The 22,892-nt window shown below is 41.9% G+C and overlaps 1 protein-coding gene across 1 annotated transcript in view; it reads left to right on the top strand.

Moving 5' to 3' along the window:
- The first annotated feature begins 3,918 nt into the window (after positions 1 to 3,918).
- SLC10A7 (solute carrier family 10 member 7) overlaps positions 3,919 to 22,892 on the top strand; it is a 276,262-nt gene continuing 257,288 nt past the window's right edge. The window contains exon 1 of the mRNA XM_089670484.1: positions 3,919 to 4,245. Coding sequence (XP_089526610.1) covers positions 4,146 to 4,245 — 100 coding nt within the window. The 5' untranslated portion in view covers positions 3,919 to 4,145. The remainder of the gene's footprint in view (positions 4,246 to 22,892) is intronic.

The following is a 22,892-nucleotide window of genomic DNA, read 5'->3' on the forward strand; positions in this document are numbered from 1 at the left end:
TATTCTTTAGTGGTGCACCAAAATGAAAATTTTGGTGCTGAAACCGAAAATTCAAAATGCACTTGGTCTAAAACCAAAACGCGCAGTTTTTAAAAATGAATATATATTTTTTGGAAAAAAAATACACTTTGATTAAAAAAAAACAGAAAAAAATATATACCCCAATTGTTTTGTAAAATATCAAAACAGGATGTTACGGCAAATAAATAGATACCCAACATGTCAAGCTTTACAATTGCGCATGCTCATGGAATGGCGTGCAACTGTGGTACCTAAAAATCTCTATGGGTGATGCTTTAAAAATTTCTACAGGTTAGCATTGTAAAGTTACAGGGAAGGTCTAGTGTGAGAATTATTGCTCTTGCTCTGACATTCGTGGCGATACCTCACGTGTGTGGTTAGAACACCATATACATATGTGGAGCATGGCCAACGTATGCGTTCACCACTGTGCGAGCATGGGGGGACGGGGGCACTTTAAACTTTTTAAAAAAAATTTAAGTTTTTTTTGTTTTTTTGCACTGTCCCTTTAAAAAAAATTGTAATCACTTTTATTCTTATCACAAGAAATGCATGCATCCCTTGTGATAGAAATAATTAGTGACAGGTCCTCTTTATGGAGAGATATGGAGTGAATAAGACCCCATATCTCTCCTCTGCAATGTAAAGCATTGAATAAAAAAAAAAAGCATTGATCTAGTGCTTTAAAAAAAAATGGCTGGAACGGGAGGTGACATTGCTTCGGTCCTCCGAGGGCATAGAGATGAGTGGAACAATAAAACAGCGCAAACATGAAATGAAATCAAAAAATAATTATACACAAAATCATAATAAATTCTGTGGTTATAAAAATAAATGCCCAAAACCACCAAAATGAAAGAAATATCAAAATTTGTGTTCAAATACAAAAAGTGATGAAACCAAAAAACAAAGAAAGTCCCCTTTAAATATGCAAATAGTTTTCCAAAATTTTTTAGGATAAGTGTAATACAGAGAAAAGACTCCACGGATCCACATCTTCCTGTGAATACTGATATATTCCACACTCACCAGAGATAAGAATAAATGCACTTTATGGATACAATATTATCCTCCAATTCCCAGGGAAAATTTCCTCTCCATAAATAACACTATGGGGTATATTTAATTTTGTTTATATAGTTAAATGTAATATGTTTTTATTTTTATATTTACACGTATTATGTTTTTATATTTATATGTATTGTGTTTTTATACTTAATAATAATTAATACAAATTCAATAATAATATTTATAAGGATACAATCGTCATCTCTGGTAACATTCGTGGTGTGTGAACAATATGTTTGCATAGGTTCTATGTCATAAAGATTTGTGTTGGTTTTATTTTGTTTATTATACATTGTTGATTGTAATTAAATTTTATTGTTTATTATGAAAGGGGACCCGATAGGTAAACATACTGGCAGCTTATTAATGACTATTTGGCATTGTGGGAAGGTTGGATATTTCCCTATTTATCCCCGTTTTACCATAAGTAATCCTGATTGGTTAATTCTTAGGTGGGAGGCACGCCAGTGTAGTTTATAAGTGATGCGGAACCGGAGGTCTAGGTCTTTGATAATGCCCTGGTGGAGGGGCCAAACGCATCATGCAGATGTACTTTCGGGTTCTTACGTTGAGCGTGTGATGTCATATCCGGTGCTGCCAGTTTGGTTTACTTTCTGGAATCCGTTTTACACTAGGAAGTCTGTTTTGGAGGATTTTATCAATTGGCGACTTATTTTAAGTTATAATGTGAGTAGATTGAGCACAATCTTATTCAATTAAAAGTCTTTGCAATATTGCACTAGTGGTTCTCCTTTGTCTTCCTATATAACACATCGTCATGAGAGGAAATCCCTTTTGAAGTTGGATGTAAGAAAGCTCTTGTATATGGAGGAAGCTATGGAGAGGAAATTTTCCCGGGGAATTGGAGGATAATATTGTATCCATAAAGTGCAATTTATTCTTATCTCTGGTGAGTGTGGAATACATCAGTATTCACAGGAAGGTGTGGATCCGTGGAGTCTTTTCTCTGTATTACAGGTATCCTAACATTTTTTGGAGCACTATTTGCATGTTTAAAGGGGACTTGCTTTGTTTTTGGTTTCATCACTTTTTGTATTTGGACACAAATTTTATATTTTTTTTCATTTTGGTGGTTTTGGTCATTTAATTTATAACCACAGAATTTATTATGATTTGTGTATAATTATTTTTGATTCATTACATATTTGCGCTGTTTTATTGTTTCACTGATTTTTTTTATTTTTATCAAACTTTTTGATTCTTATCAAGGCACAGCAATATTCACTTTCAAATTTCTCACATAGTTCTTGTGGCGCAGGTTGTATTTGTTTTAGTTTGTACAGATGAGTGGAGGCCATTTTTCCTTCACTCATCTCTATGCCAATCGCCGGGATCATTCGATGATTTCTCAGGTAAGGCTGAGATCTACTGAGAAGCAGCGGCAGCGGTGAGGGGCGGGATTTTTTCAGCACCTGTATCAGTGCTTTTTTCTTTCATTTCAGCTAAAGGCCGAAAAGGGTGTTTTCGGCCGAAACGTTTCAACCACAGACCTTTCAGTGCATCCCTAGTATTCTTTGCAGAGTGAAGCTTCCCCTCATTTACTAAGCCCTGGAACAACCACACGGGCAGTGCACGGTATATTTGCCTTTAGTAAATCACCCCCATAGGCTAACATGCAGGGGGGTTAGAGGCAAAAGCCCAGCAGAGCCCCTAGAAGCAGCTGTACAAACATCCAATGTGCATCCAAACAAGGCAACGTTCATCCAGTTTTTGAGCATTTTTATGCATTAACCTCCCTGGCGGTATTCCCGAGTGTAGCTCGGGGTAAAGTTTCAGTACCATAAGCAGTAACCCCGAGCTACACTCGGGCTTACCATGTGGCGCTGCTTCGGGATCCCTCGATCACTTACCTTGTCCTGCGCTCCCACGGTGTCCCCCCTGCAGTGTCCCCGGCAATGTAATCCGGCGGATGCCGGCATCTGTCATCTGGGTTCCGTCCCCTGCGAGCGTCGAGACATTTGGGGGACGGAACTGGCGGGAAATTTGAAAATAACAAAAAGTGACATTCACTAAATACACTAAAATCACATAGTAAAACATTACTATATCAAACCATTTCACATACATTTTGTCCCTAGTGCTTTGTCCTGTGCCCTGCCTGCATTTTTACTGTTCTTTCTGCCTGGAAACTGAGAAACATCCATGGCATCCAAAAAGCGTCCCTTTAGGTCAAAAGCGGTTTTATACCAGATAGAGAACAGTGATAGTAAATCAGAACCACTTGCAGAATTGAGTGATAATGATTTGTGGGGAAATTCGTCATCAGACACTGAAAACGATTCTGCGACTTTGCTCAGTGATGTGTGAACTTGGCGCTATATTTCAAATTTCAGTGTTTTTGGTTTGATTATATTATTGAATACAATGTATTATTATTATATTATTATTTTTGATGATTATTTATTAAATTATAATTTATGATTTTGTGTTTCAAGTTTTATCATACCCGGGATGTTTACTAGACTCTTGTTTGGACAGATTTCAGGGAGTTATTCCTAAGAATTACAGGCCTACAATATAAAACGCCAAATTTCAATGCAAAATAATGGTACCGCTTTCAGCACCAAAAATCAGAAATAATCATACCGCTAGGGAGGTTAAAAAACAAAAAAAAGTATCACATTCACATTCTCTGTGTTTTATCATTGCATTCCGGAGTGAACATGTCGTATGGCCGCGGATCAGAGCACACACCGTACAGAGAAGTGAGTCCGGGAAGGACAGCGGGTGGAAGACTCCCTCCCGGTGACGTGTGTAGGTGGCAGAGTCCGGGGTGGGGGGCGCCCTCCTCCAGTACCGTACACGCTGTGCCTCCTGCGCCACTATTCGGAGGAGTGCGGTAATGATGGCGGCGCTCTGGGAGCCTGGCTCAGGCCGGCCGCTGTGCCGTGTGGAATGAATCGCTCTCTGTGTGCCGAGCCTCCTCTATTTACATTGGACAGCTGACGTGCTGCATGCATGTAGAGGACGGACGTGTCACTGCGGCCGGGATCTGTCGTTTTATGCCGTAGAAGGACGGGGGGACCGGCGGCACGATGGGCCTACTGGAGAGACTGAGGAAGGAATGGTTTATATTGGGGATCATACTGGTCATCACCGCCGCCAAACTGGAGCCGTCCGTCGGAGAGAAAGGGGGTGAGTGTGTGTGAATGGGGGGGATAGTGCTCCGGTCCTCCGAGGTGTGTGCCATGGATCGGGGGGGGGGGACCGAGCCTGGGATGTCCGGACACTGGGGGCTCCATGGGGACCCCCCCCCCCCAAGCCGGGATAGGAGAGATAGGAGAGCGTCTCCCGGACCCTCATCTCTGACTGGCTCAGTACCATTCCTACCACTTCCGTGTTCTGCTCTGTGCCGGGAATTCATCTCTACATACACTACAGCCTGTACCCCGCATACCTCCGGGACACTGGACTAGATGAGGGGGGCACCGTGTGTCTATTAGATACACTAGAGACGTGTGTACTATGACAGCCCGGACGCTGTGCTAGACGTGTACTGTGACAGCCCGGACACTGTATACTAGATGTGTACTATGACAGCCCGGACACTGTGCTAGACGTGTACTGTGACAGCCCGGACGCTGTGCTAGACGCGTACTGTGACAGCCCGGACGCTGTGCTAGACGCGTACTGTGACAGCCCGGACGCTGTGCTAGACGCGTACTGTGACAGCCCGGACGCTGTGCTAGACGCGTACTGTGACAGCCCGGACGCTGTGCTAGACGCGTACTGTGACAGCCCGGACGCTGTGCTAGACGCGTACTGTGACAGCCCGGACGCTGTGCTAGACGCGTACTGTGACAGCCCGGACGCTGTGCTAGACGCGTACTGTGACAGCCCGGACGCTGTGCTAGACGCGTACTGTGACAGCCCGGACGCTGTGCTAGACGCGTACTGTGACAGCCCGGACGCTGTGCTAGACGCGTACTGTGACAGCCCGGACGCTGTGCTAGACGCGTACTGTGACAGCCCGGACGCTGTGCTAGACGCGTACTGTGACAGCCCGGACGCTGTGCTAGACGCGTACTGTGACAGCCCGGACGCTGTGCTAGACGCGTACTGTGACAGCCCGGACGCTGTGCTAGACGCGTACTGTGACAGCCCGGACGCTGTGCTAGACGCGTACTGTGACAGCCCGGACGCTGTGCTAGACGCGTACTGTGACAGCCCGGACGCTGTGCTAGACGCGTACTGTGACAGCCCGGACGCTGTGCTAGACGCGTACTGTGACAGCCCGGACGCTGTGCTAGACGCGTACTGTGACAGCCGGACACTGTACTAGACGCGTACTGTGTCAGCCCGGACACTGTACTAGACGCGTACTGTGACAGCCCGGAGACTGTACTAGACGTGTACTGTGACAGCCCGGACACTACTAGACGTGTACTGTGACTGCCTGGATACTGTGCTAGACGTGTACTGTGACAGCCCGGACACTGTACTAGACGTGTACTGTGACAGCCCGGACACTGTATACTAGATGTGTACTGTGACAGCCCGGACACTGTATACTAGACGTGTACTGTGACAGCCCGGACACTGTACTAGACGTGTACTGTGACAGCCTGGACACTGTACTAGACGTGTACTGTGACAGCCCGGACACTGTACTAGACGTGTACTGTGACAGCCCGGACACTGTACTAGACGTGTACTGTGACAGCCCGGACACTGTACTAGACGTGTACTGTGACAGCCCGGACACTGTACTAGACGTGTACTGTGACAGCCCGGACACTACTAGATGTGTACTGTGACAGCCCGAATACTACTAGATGTGTACTGTGACAGCCTGGATACTGTGCTAGACGTGTACTGTGACAGCCTGGACACTGTATACTAGACGTGTACTGTGACAGCCTGGACACTGTACTAGACGTGTACTGTGACAGCCTTGCCACTGTATACTAGACGTGTACTATGACAGCCCGGACACTGTACTAGACGTGTACTTTGACAGCCTGGACACTGTACTAGACGTGTACTGTGACAGCCTGGACACTGTATACTAGACGTGTACTGTGACAGCCTGGACGCTATCTACTAGAAACGTGTGTACTATGACAGCCTGGACACTCTATACTACAGACGTATGTACTATGACAGTCTGGACACTCTATACTAGATATGTACTATGACAGCCTGGACTCTCTCTACTACAGACGTATGTACTATGTCAGCCTGAACACTCTATACTAGAGACGTATGTACTATATCAGGCTGGACACTATACAGGAGACGTATGTACTATATCAGGCTGGACACTGTATACTAGAGACGTATGTACTATGTCAGCGTGGACACTGTATACTAGAGACGTATGTACTATGACAGCCTGAACACTCTATACTAGAGACGTATGTACTATGTCAGGCTGGACACTGTATACTAGAGACGTATGTACTATGACAGGCTGGACACTCTATACTAGAGAAGTATGTACTATGTTAGCTTGGACACTCTATACTAGAGACGTATGTACTATGTCAGCCAGGACACTATACTAAATGTGTACCATGACAGCTTGGACATTCTTTACTAGATATGTACTATGACAGCCTGGACACTCTATACTAGAGACGTGTGTACTATGACTGCCTGGACTCTCTATATTAGGGACGTGTGTACTATGACAGCCTGGATACTCAGTACATACGTCTCTAGTATAGAGTATCCAGGCTGTCATAGTACACACGTCCCTAATATAGAGAGTCCAGGCAGTCATAGTACATATCCAGTAAAGAATGTCCAAGCTGTCATGGTACACATTTAGTATAGTGTCCAGGCTGTCATAGTACACATTTAGTATAGTGTCCAGGCTGACATAGTACATACGTCTCTAGTATAGAGTGTCCAGCCTGTCATAGTACATACGTCTCTAGTATACAGTGTCCAGCCTGACATAGTACATACGTCTCTAGTATAGAGTATCCAGGCTGTCATAGTACACACGTCCCTAATATAGAGAGTCCAGGCAGTCATAGTACACACGTCTCTAGTATAGAGTGTCCAGGCTGTCATAGTACATATCTAGTAAAGAATGTCCAGGCTGTCATAGTACACATTTAGTATAGTGTCCAGGCTGTCATAGTACACATTTAGTATAGTGTCCAGGCTGTCATAGTACACATTTAGTATAGTGTCCAGGCTGTCATAGTACATACGTCTCTAGTATACAGTGTCCAGCCTGACATAGTACATACGTCTCTAGTATAGAGTGTTCAGGCTGTCATAGTACATACGTCTCTAGTATACAGTGTCCACGCTGACATAGTACATACGTCTCTAGTATAGAGTGTCTAGGCTGACATAGTACATACGTCTCTAGTATAATGTCAGCCTAGACACTCTATACTAGAGATGTATGTACTATGACAGGCTGGACACTCTATACTAGAGACGTATGTACTATGACAGGCTGGACACTCTCTACAAGAGACGTATGTACTATGACAGCCTGGACACTCTATACTAGAGACATATGTACTATGTCAGCCTGGACACTCTATACTAGAGACGTATGTACTATGATAGCCTGGACACTATACTAAATATGCACTATGACAGCCTGGACACTATACTAAATGTGCACTATGACAGCCTGAACACTCTTTATTAGAGACATATGTACTATGACAGCCTGGACACTCTATGTTAGATGTGTACTTTGACACCGCTCTATCTGTATTATGGCATTATTATGGTATTATATATACTGTGACAGTATATATAACATCTGTACTGCATATGTACTATGGTGCTATGTACATATGTATGTATTGTGATAGTATATATACTATCTGTATTACATATATACCATGGTTCTACAGACAGTCTATACTATATATGTACGTACTGTGACAGTATATATACTATATGTACTGTGGTGCTATAAACAGTCATGAGGAAGACAAAGCTTGCACCTCATCAGAATCAAAATTCATCTCCTTTCAGTCCCCCTGTGTTGCTGTGTTTTTGGGATGATGTGTCCCTGTGTGTTTGGGATGATGTGTCCCTCTTGCTGTGCTGAGCAGCCCAGCCCATTTCCTCTCAGACACGTGTGCAGTGACAACTACTGGATTATACTGTCTATACTATGTATGTACTTTGATACTACATACAGTCTGTTCTTTATTTCATTATTTTATTTAGTTCAGGTACTTGTATAGCACTGTCAATGCAGCACTATATACAGTGGGGATCGAAAGTTTGGGCACCCCAGCTAAAAATTTGTATTAATGTGCATAAAGAAGCCAAGGAAAGATGGAAAAATCTCCAAAAGGCATCAAATTACAGATTAGACATTCTTATAATATGTCAACAAAAGTTAGATTTTATTTCCATCATTCCATCATCAGACGCTATTTTTTTGTTTTCTGTTATTTTGAAAGTGTAAATGATGGAAATAAAATCTAACTTTTGTTGACATATTATAAGAATGTCTAATCTGTAATTTGATGCCTTTTGGAGATTTTTCCATCTTTTCTTGGCTTCTTTATGCACATTAATACAAATTTTTAGCTGGGGTGCCCAAACTTTCGATCCCCACTGTACATATATATAAGTGCTGCATTGACAGTTTATTGTACATTCACATCAGTCCCGAACCCTCAAGGGGCATACAATCTAAGGTCCTGAACTTACATTCATACAAACACACAGGGGCGTTCTGACCATTTGGAAACTCGGGCACTCCCTGAGGGCCCGGGGTCAGTAGGGGGCCCCATGAGATGCCCCTGGTACCTTTTTCATAGGCTTTTTTGAGGTTTGGCAAGGACACAGGGGCCCCATGATCCCTTATTGCCCAAGGGCTCCTGTACCATTTTAAGGAAAGAAATAAGGTCATTTTGAAATTGACAGCGGCAACATGTCTCAAAAAAGAAAAAGGGACAGGGTAACAAAAAGCTGGCAAAGTGGTTCTAACAAGGAAATGCTGGAAGAGCGTTTTGCTACTAATTAAGTTAATGGGCAACAGGTCAGTAACATGATTGGGTATAAAAAGAGCATTTTATAGAGTCAGAGTGTCTGCCTTAGAAGTAAATACAGGCAGAGGTTCACCAATCTGTGAAAAGCTGCATATAAAAATTGGCAAACAGTTTCAGAATAATGTATCTCATGTAAAATTGCAAAGACTTTAAATATATCATCATCTACAGTACATAATAGTATAAAAAGTTTCAGAGCATCTGGGGAAATCTGTGTGCAAGGGATGAGGCCGAAACGCAATATTGGATGCCTATGATCTGATTGACATCACTACAGGCTCAGGATACTTCCAGAAATCAGTCTGCGTACTCCGTTTGCCGTGCCATCTAAAAATGCAAGTTAAATCTATCATGCAAAGAAGAAGCCATGTCTGAACATGATCCAAAAATGCCACCATCTTCTCTAAGCCAAAGCTCATTTAAAATGGTCTGTTGCAAAGCGGAAAACTGTTCTGTGGCCAGACAAATCAAAATTTTACTATTTTTTGGCAACCATGAGAGCCTGTCTTCAGGACTAAAGAGGAGAGAACCTTCTGGCTTGTTATCAACACAAAGCTCAAAAACCTGTATCTTTGATGGCATGGGGGTGCATTAGCCCCTATGGAATGGGCAGCTCGAACATCTGGAAAGGCACCATTAATGCTGACAGATATATCCAAGTTTTAGAGCAGCATATGGTCCCATCCAATGTCTTTTTCAGGGAAGGCTTTCCATATTTCACAAAGAAAATGCTAAACCGCATACTGCATCTGTTACAACAGCATGGCTTCCTAGTAGAATAGTCTGGGTGCATAACTGGCCTACCTGCAGTCCAGACCTTTCAGCAAATATTTGGGCATTTTGAAATGAAAAATACGACAAAAGACGTAGGACTGTTGACCAGTTGAAATCCTGTATCAGGCAAGAATGGGACAACATTCCTTTCCCAAAACTCCACAACTGGTCTCCTCAGTTCCCAGACATTTACAAAGTGTTGTTAAAAGAATAGGGGATGCTGCACCATGTTAAACATGGCTCCGTCCCAACCTTTTGGAGGTGCGTTGCTTCCATCAATTTCAACAATTACTTATTTTTTTCTTGAAAATGTTTCCTCTGTTAAACATGTTTTCTATTGTGAGTAAAATATGAGTTTATAAGATCTGCAAATCTTTGTATTCTGGCTTTTTTGTAGATTTTGTACAGCTGAAGTTAGAAACACTGGCCACCATGTACAGCTGCACCAGATTCTGAGTGGTCCACTTTTAGTAAACCCCCCCCCCCCCCCCCTTGGCATTTTCAGAACACATGAAAAAGGTGCACAGAAAACACACATTTTGCTGCAGTGTGCTTGCAGTGCCATTAATTGTCAATGACACCTTAAACGCGATAAGCAGATGCGCATTTCACCACATGGCAAACATGCCAAAACACGAGCTAAGAAAATGTACCACATTGTGCAAGGGGGCTTTATCTGTACTGTCACCTGTAACATGGATACTGTATAGTTATGTTGCTGTTTAAGGCCCAGTTCTCATTGGTGCGACTTGAGTCACACAGAACAATAGAAATTACATTTGCTTTCAGTGGTGCCTGTTAACATCAATGCACCGCAGCTGCGATGTGACTTTGGGTAAGGTACCTGTACTACTTTGGTATAATGCAGTATAGTTGCATCTACACTTGTTTTTATGCGATTCTTGTGCATTCCCATTAACTATTCTCCTCCCTTTGCTGAAATTGTACCAGTATGAAAAAATATGGCAAAATGCATCAAAAACATTGCAAGTCGCACTGAAGTTGCATTGTAAAAGTGCATTGGAAATTGAATGAAATCGCAGCTGCACCAGTGTGAACCAGGCCTTCCATACAAACAATCATGCATATTTAGCCCCGAGTAAAATATTTATGAAAAGTGTGTGCGGCAATATGATTAAAAATTTTATGTGCTCTAATCATGTAATCGCTCATACAATATATGCCTGCAGCTGGTTGCTTTGACATAGCACTTAAACTTGTCATGGAATGCTTTCTAAAACTGACTCACTGCATGAAGCTAACTGCTGCTTCTAATCCCTACTTTAAAAAACCTTTGCACTTCTAATTCTGACAGTGTGCAGTATGCAGGATCCCATGCTCTCTCTTTCTGTATATTTGGGGGTATGTGTATACACTCTCATTGAACAGTATTATAGAGGCTGACACCTTGGAGAATTTAGTACTTCATAATAGAGTCATTTTGGTATTTAGTACATCAATAGGGGCATGAGAAGATGAACATAGTCATTTTACAGCAACACTAAAGTTCCGCTGTCACAAAGGTCTGGCAGACAGACAGTTTATTGCAAAAAGACAAAAAGGTTCATTTTCAAAATACTTTGTTTGGTGGCCCCAAGCTTAGCCTAGACCTAACAAAGCTGTACTTCTTTCTTGAATGGAAAAGCATACAAACGACACATTTCTATATAGAATACAATTATACACTATTCAGTAATAACTAAAGGGTGGACTTACTAAAAATCTTCTATTGCAGTCCCTCAGTGTGACATGAGTGCAGTTTATGCAGAATGTATTGAAAGAAATGTGGCTGTTTGCTATAACTCTTTCTAGTTTTGCTAATGCTGAGCAAACGTATGAATGATACATGTGGGCAAAGATAGTTTGTCTGGCTTCAGTAACGTAAGTACCTTGTTTTAGGAAAAAAAAAAAGGTCTTAACACAAACCTTTATAAATATGTTTGTGGCAGCCCTTGCCACCCATGTGAAAACTGATCTGCAGTGGGTTGCTTTTCAGGGGGCAATTGACAGGCAGCTGTGAAGCAATATGTTGCATTCTTGCCCCCTGTTTTAACCTTACAAAGGGCGCAAATTGCATGTGATTTGCTGGTTGGTTGTAGTTCGGCCACGTTTTCATACACAAGGTTCTGGGTTTTAGGTGCGATTTCAGAATGTGCACCAGAGCTGACATTCTGCATCTTTGGTGCGCTTTCTGAAACCACACCACAACCATGGGATATCATTGAATTTTAAAGGAAAGTGCAGCAAACCCGCTGAAAAACTGCGGGGTAACTGTACTTTAGCAAAAGTGCAGCAGGGCAGTGTGAAGCCGCTCTAATGTTTTATATTCAGCACTGGTATTGTCCACTGAACAAAGCTTGGGGTATAATTGGGGTAAAGTGTGTTTTTTGTTTTTTTCTTTTTTTTATTCTCTGATTTCACTACACGCTATGAGCTTCTCATAGTGTGCAGTAGAAGCCACAGCTTGCCTCATTTCCTGGCTGGAAGATGCCCAGCACCATGTAGCCCTTTTTTCCCCATCTTTGCTGTCCACTGGCCTGTCCCTTTCATTCATTGGATTTCAGTTCTTGAAGTCGTAGTGGCTCAGTATCACTTGTGGGTGTTACCTAGAGAAGTCTGCATGCAAATACAGTGTGCATGGGAATGCCCACTCCTCTAGACCAGTGGTGGGCAACCTTTTTTTTCAACTGAGCCAAATCTCGCCAAAACCATGATTGAAATTTATTTTGAGAGCCACATTTTTAAAACTGAAAATACATCTCCCATATAGTAATTCATCCCCCATAGTAATTCATCCCCCATATAGTAATTCATCCCCCATAGTGTAATTCATCCCCCATAGTAATTCATCCCCCATAGTAATTCATCCCCCATATAGTAATTCATCCCCCATATAGTAATTCATCCCCCATAGTAATTCATCCCCCATATAGTAATTCATCCCCCATAGCAATTCATCCCCCGTATAGTATTTCATCCCTCGTATAGTATTTCATCCCCCGTATAGTATTTCATCCCCCATATAGTATTTCATCCCCCATATAGTATTTCATCCCTCATATAGTATTTCATCCCTCATATAGTATTTCATCCCCCATATAGTAATTCATCCCTCATATAGTATTTCATCCCTCATATAGTATTTCATCCCTCATATAGTATTTCATCCCCCCATATAGTATTTCATCCCTCATATAGTATTTCATCCCCCCATATAGTATTTCATCCCTCATATAGTATTTCATCCCCCCATATAGTATTTCATCCCTCATATAGTAATTCATCCCTCATATAGTATTTCATCCCCCCATATAGTATTTCATCCCTCATATAGTAATTCATCCCTCATATAGTATTTCATCCCCCCATATAGTATTTCATCCCCCCATATAGTATTTCATCCCTCATATAGTAATTCATCCCTCATATAGTATTTCATCCCCCCATATAGTATTTCATCCCCCCATATAGTATTTCATCCCCCCATATAGTATTTCATCCCTCATATAGTATTTCATCCCTCATATAGTATTTCATCCCTCATATAGTAATTCATCCCTCATATAGTATTTCATCCCTCATATAGTATTTCATCCCTCATATAGTATTTCATCCCCCATATAGTATTTCATCCCCCCATATAGTATTTCATCCCCTCATATAGTATTTCATCCCTCATATAGTAATTCATCCCTCATATAGTATTTCATCCCTCATATAGTATTTCATCCCCCCATATAGTATTTCATCCCTCATAAAGTAATTCATCCCTCATATAGTAATTCATCCCCCATATAGTATTTCATCCCTCATATAGTATTTCATCCCCCCATATAGTATTTCATCCCTCATATAGTAATTCATCCCCCCATATAGTATTTCATCCCCCCATATAGTATTTCATCCCTCATATAGTAATTCATCCCTCATATAGTAATTCATCCCTCATATAGTATTTCATCCCTCATATAGTATTTCATCCCCCCATATAGTATTTCATCCCCCCATATAGTATTTCATCCCTCATAAAGTAATTCATCCCTCATATAGTATTTCATCCCCCACAGTACTATTCCCCCCCCCCTTCTAGTAAGCCAAGTCCCCCGTGTCAATTCACTTACCTTTTGCGTTCCTCTCGCTGTCTTCCCGCGCCGTTCGGGTCTTCAGGGCGGACTGTGAGAGGAGCCTAGCTCCCCTCCCCTCACGTTCGGCACGCTGCCCCGCCTACACACATCCTGACAGCCACATCCGCAGGCTGGATTAAAAGGTCCGCGCGGACTTTTGGGGCTGCCAACCGAGAGGAGGCAGGGGAGCGGCCGACCGAGAGGAGGGAGGGGAGCAGGCGCCCGGCACACAGAAGAGCCGCATTAGACTGGGTAAAGAGCCGCATGTGGCTCGCGAGCCGCGGCTTGCCGACCACTGCTCTAGACTGACATCCACTCATCAGGTCCTTTTAATATTTGCATAACTCTCTTCTGAAGAGCTAGCATATAGCTTGCATAAGAGCTTGGGAGGAGAAGAGTACTGAGGTAGGGGTCTGTGGTGTTTTCAGGATCTCCCTGCTTGCCTCTCTGCCTGTATTGCATAGAGGAGCCCAGAGACCCAGTGATGATATTATGGGGTTTAATAAAAGGTATGTAATGAATTCAGAAAAGTTTAATTTAAGAATATTATTAGCATGTTGATGAGGTGGAAAAGGAGATATGAGAGGGAAAAATATAAGCAGATTAAACTACCCCTTTAGGCCTCATTCACACTTGAGCTCAAAAACTTTTTTTTTTTTCTTGCCTGTAAATGCCCCTCCATGTTAACCTATGTGTCCATGCAAACATAGGCATTTACAGGAGTTTAGAGGCAAAAAAGCCCCATCACTGGCACATTCTGAAAAGTAGTGTTTGGGCTGAAAAAAACTAGGCTAGGCGCATTTATGTGTGTTTAATACAGTGGATATAAAAAGTCTACACACCCCTGTTAAAATGTCAGGTTTCTGTGATGTAAAAAAATTAGACAAAGATAAATCATTTCAGAACTTTTTCCACCTTTTAATGTAACCTATAAACTGTACAACTCAGTTGAACAACAAACTGAAATCTTTTAAGTGGAGGAAAGTAAAAATAAAAAACTAAAATAACATGGTTGCATAAGTGTGCACACCCTTAAACTAATACTTTGTTGAAGCACCTTTTGATTTTATTACAGCACTCAGTCTTTTTGGGTATGAGTCTATCAGCATGGCACATCTTGACTTGGCAATATTTGCCCACTCTTCCTTGCAAAAACACTCCAAATTGGTCAGATTGTGAGGGCATCTCCTGTGCACAGCCCTCTTCAGATCACCCCACAGATTTTCGATCGGATTCAGGTCTGGGCTCTGGCTGGGCCATTCCAAAACTTTAATCTTCTGGTGAAGCCATTCCTTTCTTGATTTGGATGTATGTTTTGGGTCGTTGTCATGCTGAAACCTGAAGTTCGTCTTTATGTTCAGCTTTCTATCAGAAGCCTGAAGCATTTGTGTCAATATTGACTGGTATTTGGAACTGTTCATAATTCCCTATACCTGGACTAAGGCCCCAGTTCCAGCTGAAGAAAACAGTCCCAAAGCATGATGCTGCCACCACCATGCTTCACTGTGGGTATGGTGTTCTTTTTGTGATGTGCAGTGTCATTTTTGCGCTAAACATCTCTTTTGGAATTATGACCAAAACGTTCAACCTTGGTTTCATCAGACCATAACACGTTTTCCTGCATGCTTTTGGGAGACTTCAGATGTGTTTTTGCTAAATTTTGCCAGGCTTGGATGTTTTTCTTCATAAGAAAAGGCTTCCATCTTGCCACTCTACCCCATAGAAAACACATGTAAAGAATACGGGAGATTGTTGTCACATGTACCACACAGCCAGTACTTGCCAGATATTCCTGCAGCTCCTTTAATGTTGCTGTAGGCCTCTTGGCAGCCTCCCAGACCAGTTCTCTTCTCGTCTTTTCATCAATTTTGGAGGGACGTCCAGTTCTTGGTAATGTCACTATTGCGCCATATTTTCTCCACTTGATGACTGTCTTCATTGTGTTCCACGGTATATATAATGCCTTGGAATTTCTTTTGTACCCTTCTTTTGACTGATACCTTTTAACAATGAGATCCCTCCGATGCTTTGGAAGCTCTCTGCAGACCATGGCTTTTGCTGTAGGATGCGACTAAGAAAATGTCAGGAAAGACCTACTAGGACAGCTGAACTTTATTTGGGGTTAATCAGAGGCACTTTAAATGATGGCAGGTGTGTATTGACTCCTATTTAACATTATTTTGAACATGTTAATTCTGAACCCAGCTACATCCCCAGTTATAAGAGGGTGTGTACACTTATGCAACCACATTATTTTAGTTTTTTATGTTTACTTTAAAAAGATTTCAGTTTGTTTTTCAATTTGAGTTGTAAAGTTTATAGGTCACATTAAAGGTGAAAAAAGTTCTGAAATGATTTATCTTTGTCTAATTTTTTATGTTACAGAAACCTGACATTTTAACAGGGGTGTGTAGACTTTTTATATCCACTATACATTCTAATTAGCAAAATAAACTAATATTTTGGCTGATAGAATACATTAAAGGAGATGTACAGCTAAAGCTATTTTGGCTGTACTTCTCCTGTGGGTCACTGAACTGCAGTTCGTTCTGCACTTTTGTGACCTGTTTTCAGCAGACAGCGGGCAGAAGGATCTGGGCCAGAGCCAGCCTGGGGAAATTGTGGAGCGGCACATGGCTCAGCCTGTCGGCGATGTTGAGCCAACCTCTTTCTCCCCCTTACTCTGCTCACAGTGGCTGCGAGAACTCAGCTGTTATGTGATCGTTGAGTTCTCATCCTTATAGCTGGCGGAGGACAGATAAAGCATCAGACCAATACTGCATCCACTTAGATAAGTATGATTTTTAATAGAAAAAAAATAATTCCTACACATTTCTTTTAAAGTGCAAACGCGCATGCAAAAATGCAGCTTTCCCCCCGTTTTTTATTTCTGCTTTTTTCCTATAAGGAAAAAAAAGGCATCTAAAAGAATACAGTCTGCATGTGGCCTTAAATTGTAACTTTTTTTTTTTTTTTTTGTAGTTTTGGATAGAGTTGAAAGGGATTAGAATACATGTCCAGTTTTCATAAGTGAAAGTAAAAGAAAATCCCAAATTGTGAGTTGACACCGGAACAGTAATAGAGGGTAAATCTTCCAATGAGGACACTAGTTCTGGTGACACACTGGGATTCCCTCACTTTAGAGAAATTTCCTTTCACTTCCTGTTTTGGGTATGGGACAGGAAGTGAAGGGAAATCTCCCCTATGGGACACAGATGTCAAAAAACAACTAACGGGTTATAACTCTCACACACTCTATCTAAAATGAAAAAAAAAAAAGTTTTGCCTTTAGTTACACTTAGTGTGTGCCTCTTTGTTTCAGTCAAGGAGAAAACAGGTAATACAAGCCTGTCATGTAGTAAACTGTATGCCTTTTGAGAATTCTGATGTCTTCATGGATTCCTGCAACATAGTTAAAAACAGGTACAGTAAGCAAAGCTTGGAGGTACTGTAAAGGTTATTCCATCCAGTTTTTCAAGCTATGACTGACCTGTCATACAGGAAATCCAAGCCAAAAAAAGTGAAACAATATCCCAATCCACCCCCTTACCTTCAGCTTTTGTTTACTCCTACCACACAGGATGCAGTGATGTTGCTCTTGTTCCTCAGTCCTCTTTCGTTGTCTTGTTGGAACACCCATTTCAAGGGCATTTCCTCTTCAGCATAAGGCAGCATGACCTCTTCAAGTATTCTGATGTATTCAAAGTGATCCATGATCCCTGGTATGTGATATATAGGCCCAACACCGTAGTATGAGAAACATCCCCATATCATGATGCTTGCACCACCATGCTTCACTGTCTTCACAGTGTACTGTGGCTTGAATTCAGTGTTTGGGGGTCGTCTGACAAACTGTCTCCGGCCACTAGACCCAAAAAGAACAATGTTACTTTCATCAGTCTACAAAATGTTGCGCCATTTCTCTTTAGGCCAGTCAATGTGCTCTTTGGCAAATTGTAACCTCTTCAGCACGTCTTTTTTTCAACAGTGGGACTTTGCGGGGGCTTCTTGCAGATAGCTTGGCTTCACATAGGAGTCTTCTAATTGTAACAGTACTCACAGGTAACTTTACACCTTCTTTGATCTTCCTGGAGCTGATTGTTGGCTGAGTCCTTGCCATTTTGGCTATTCTTCTATCCATTCCAATGGTAGTTTTTCACTTTCTTCCACATCTTTCAGGTTTTGGTTGCCATTTTAAAGCATTTGCGATCATTTTAGCTGAGCAGCCTATCATTTTCTGCACTTCTTTATAGGTTTTCCCCTCTCCAGTCAACTTTTTAATCAAGGTACGCTGTTCTTCTGAACAATCTCTGGAACGACCCATTTTCCTCAGAATTTCAGAGAGAAATGCACTGTAACCAGCATGTACAACATTTGCTGCCTTCCTTCCCTAAATAAGGGCAATAATTTCCACCTGTTTTTCAAAGAATGAATGACCTCACTGATAGAACTCCACACTGCTATTATTGTGAACATGCCCCTTTCAATTAGTGATTCAATTACACAGAATCAGCAACGTGCATGTCATGACTGTTGGGTCTGTTGGATTTCTATTACTCTACTACACCTGCTAGTAAATTATTTGCCATGTAGAAATATCATTTCTACCAAAAACAGTGATTGATCAGGTTAGTGATGTCTGACTACTATTATTTTGAACACAACTCTATCTATCTATCTATCTATCTATCTATCTATCTATCTATCTCATACCAACTTGAACTATAACTGGATAAAAAATGACTGACGTATTAAGGACCCATGAGATATCTGTGGCCTTGAGATTGACCTTAATTGCCCTACCCACATGGACCTCCTCCATCTGGCAAGTAAGAGATGTTCTACAAGTAAAAAGTCACTCCAACCAGCGTATTGGTTAATTACGGGTCTGAGTGTTTACATCAAAACTACAATGTTTTTTTCAGTTTTGTAGCACATGTAGCAACTGTTCATGTCCTCAATAAGTAAGCCTCCACTCACACTAGTGAGATGCGACTTAAGTCATCTGACAGTGAAAATCACATTGTTTTCAATGGGGCCTGTTTACATCAATACAACTCAGCACTGCACGATTTTGTAACAAGTTCCTCTGCTATTTTATGTTTCCAGTAGGATTTTGGCCACATAAAATATGTAAACCACATACAAGTTGCACTATATAAGCACACTGAAAATCAGATCAAAATCAGATTGCAGCAGTGTGAACCTAGCCTAAGTGGAGTTGCCACATGGCCTTGACTTATACTACTATACCAGAGGTTACCATGAATGATGATGAGTAAATCCACAGATCTAGGCAGAAGTTATATGCAAGACTCCACCCTTCCTGTACTCCTCAGTCAAGTATGGCCCCTCTTACCTGTTTTAAAGGATAAATTCACCTTTTAAAAATAAAAAAAATTAATAAATACACTGGTAAAAAAATGTGCATTTAATAGTTTTATTTTATTAGATGCCTGTAAAGCATGGCACTTGCTATCAGCATATCATGGGTGCAGTGTCAGGCTCCTGCAGACTGTCTGTGTAGCTGTCTGCCCGTACCTTGTATGGGCAGGCAGTTACTGAATGGCAGAAAGAATCCATCAACTACCTACAATGCTCATTATCACCCTTGTAGTTCATTCAGAACTACAAGCTGTCAGCCCTAATGGCCAACAGTAGTTGTAGTTCTCCTATTCACAGAAATCTGTGAATAAATGCTGCCACCACCATGCTTTACTGTAGGGATGGTATTGACCAGGTGGTGAGCGGTGTCTGGTTTCCTCCAGACATAACGCTTGGCATTCAGGCCAAAGAGTTTAATGTTTGTTTCATCAGACCAGAAAGTTTTGTTTCTCATGGCCTGAGAGTCCCTCGGGTGCCTTTTGGCAAACTCCAAGCGGGCTTCCATTTGCCTTTTTGGCTTCCGTCTGGCCACTCTACCATACATGCCTGATTGGTGGAGTGCTGCAGAGATGGTTGTTCTTCTGGAAGGTTCTCCTCTCGCCACACAGAAGCTCTTTCAGAGTGACCATCGGGTGCTTGGTTACCTTCCTGGCTAAGGCCCTTCTCCTTCAGTCGCTCATTTTGGCCAGGTGGCCCCCTCTAGGAAGATTCCTGGTGGTTCCAAACTTCTTCCATTTACGGATGATGGAGGCCACTGTGCTCATTGGGACCTAATATGCTGCAGAAAATTATCTGTACCCTTCCCCAGATCTGTGCCTTGATACAATCCTGTCTCAGAGGTCTACGGACAATTCCTTGGACTTCATGGCTTGGTTTGTGCTCTGACATACACTGTTAGCTGTGGGATCTTATATAGACAGGTTTATGCCTTTCCTAATCATGTCCAATCAACTGAATTTCCCACAGGTGGTCTCCAATCATGTTGTGGAAACATCTCAAGGATGAACAGTGGGAACAGGATGCACCAGAGCTCAATTTTGAGTGTCATGGCAAAGGCTGTGAATACTTATGTACATGTTTGTTTTTTTTTTTCGTTTTTTATTTTTAATAAATTGCAAAAATTTCAAAACTAACTTCTTTCACGTTGTCATTATGGAATATTGTTTGTAGAATGTTGAGGAAAAAAATGAATTTAATCCGTTTTGGAATAAGGCTGTAATGTAACAAAATGTGGAAAAAGTTAAGCGCTGTGAATACTTTCTGGATGCACTATATATATTAAAAAAGCTTTCAGCACTGTTTTAGGCATCCTTCATATGGGCGTATTTTAACCACTTCCCGACCGGCCGTTGCATATAAACGGCCGGACGGTGGCAGTGCAGGGTCGGGTGGCCGTCTATAAACGGCCTCCCCGCACCCTGCTTGTGCGCGCTCCCTGGGAGCGCGCAGCACCACGATCCGGTGCCCGCTGTGTCCTCCGGACACAGTGAAACACCGATCGTCGGACGGGACCTCTGTACGAGGTCCCGATCATGTGATCACTGATTGGCCAATCAGTGATCACATGCAAAGTAGTAAGCAAGATGTCACTTCTGACATCATTGCTTACTACGTGTGAAATCTGTGAATGATCACAGAGGTCACATGGTACAAGCCTATTCACAACAGGCTTGTACCATGTGACAAGCTGTGACCAATCACAGCTCACTCAGTACTTCTCAATGAGTGCAGGAATGCACACAGAGAGAAAGAGAAATGATTGCTTTTACATCCTATATGGGTGTAAAAGCAATGTGTAAAAAAAAAAAATCCTCATCACCCCCCACAAGTAGTACAGTGTCACCATGGTGACACTGTACTGCTAGGGTGACAGTATGTAAAAAATAAAAATAAAAAATAATAATATAAAAAAAAAAAATAAAAATGTAAAAAAAATGTTTAAAAATTATAATTTTTGATAATAAACTAATTTGGATTTTTTTTTTTTACTAAAAAGATAACGGAATACATTTTGGCAAAGATTTATGATGAAATATTATTTATTTGCAAAATTTTATTAAAAAAAACACTTTTTTTCAAAATTTTTGGACTTTTTCATTTACATAGCAAAAAAAATAAAAATCCCAGCGGTGAATAAATACCACCAAAATAAAGCTTTATCTGTCTCAAAAAAATGGTAAAAAATTCATTTGGGTACAGTGTTGCATGACCGCGCAATTGTCATTCAAAGCGTGATAGCGCTGAAAGCTGAAAATTGCCCTGGTCAGGAAGGGGGTAAAAGTGTCCGGTCTGGAAGTAGTTAAAAAGTACACCATATTGCCAAAAGTATTGGGACACTCCTCCAAATCTTTGGTTTCAGGTGTTCCAATCACCTCCATGGCCACAGGTGTATAAAATCAAGCACCTAGGCATGCAGACTGCTTTTACAAACATTTGTGAAAGAATGGGTCGCTCTCAGGATCGGTACCGTGATAGGTTGCCACCTGTGCAATAAGTCCATCTGTGAAATTTCCTTGCTACTAAATATTCCACGGTCACCTGTTAGTGGTATTATAACAAAGTGGAAGCAACTGGGAACAACAGCAACTCAGCCACGAAGTGGTAGGCCACGTAAAATGACAGAGCGGGGTCAGTGCATGCTGAATCGCACAATGCGCAATAGCTAAAGACCTCCAAACTTTGAGTGACCTTCAGATTAACACAACAGTGTGTAGAGAGCTTCATGCAATGGGTTTCCATGGCTGAGCAGCTGCATCCAAGCCTTACATCACCAAATGCAATGCAAAGCATCAGATGCAGTGCTGTAAAGCACACCGCCACTGGACTCTAGAGCAGTGGAGACATGTTCTCTGGAGTGACGAATCACACTTCTCCTGTCTGGCAATCTGATGGACGTGTCTAGGTTTGGCGATTGCCAGGAGAAATGTATTTTCCTGACTGCATTGTGCCAAGTGTTAAGTTTGATGGAGGGGGGGGGGGGTTATGGTGTGGGGTTGTTTTTCAGGGGTTGGGCTTGGCCCCTTAGTTCCAGTGAAGGGAACTCTTAAGGCTTCAGCATGCCAAAACATTTTGGACAATTTCATGCTCCCATCTTTGTGGACATTCGCAGTCGCACCAGTGCACAAAGCAAGGTCCATAAAGACATGGATCAGCGAGTTTGGGATGGAGGAACTTGACTGGCATGTCCTGACCTCATAGTTATAGCTGCAAAGGGTGGGCCAACTCAATATTGAACTCTATGGACTAAGACACCATTAAAGTGCATGTGCTTGTAAAGGCAGGCCTCCCAATACTTTTGGCAATATAGTGTATATGTAAATCCTCATCTTGTAAAACAACCCATTCAGGTTAAAATAGAAATTAAAGGCAAAACAATTTTGTGTATGTGCAGTAATAATATTAAAAGACACACACCATTTTTTTTCTTTTTGTATAAGTGATCACGTGTCGTCTGTTCTCAGTTGCATAAGGTGCTTAGAGAAATGGGGGTGGAGACTGCAAGGGGCATGTCAGG

This window comes from Staurois parvus, unplaced genomic scaffold (genome assembly GCF_062004578.1).
Source record: "Staurois parvus isolate SC_StPar_1 unplaced genomic scaffold, SC_StPar_1.0 ptg000090l, whole genome shotgun sequence".
NCBI classification, from domain to species: Eukaryota; Metazoa; Chordata; class Amphibia; order Anura; family Ranidae; genus Staurois; species Staurois parvus.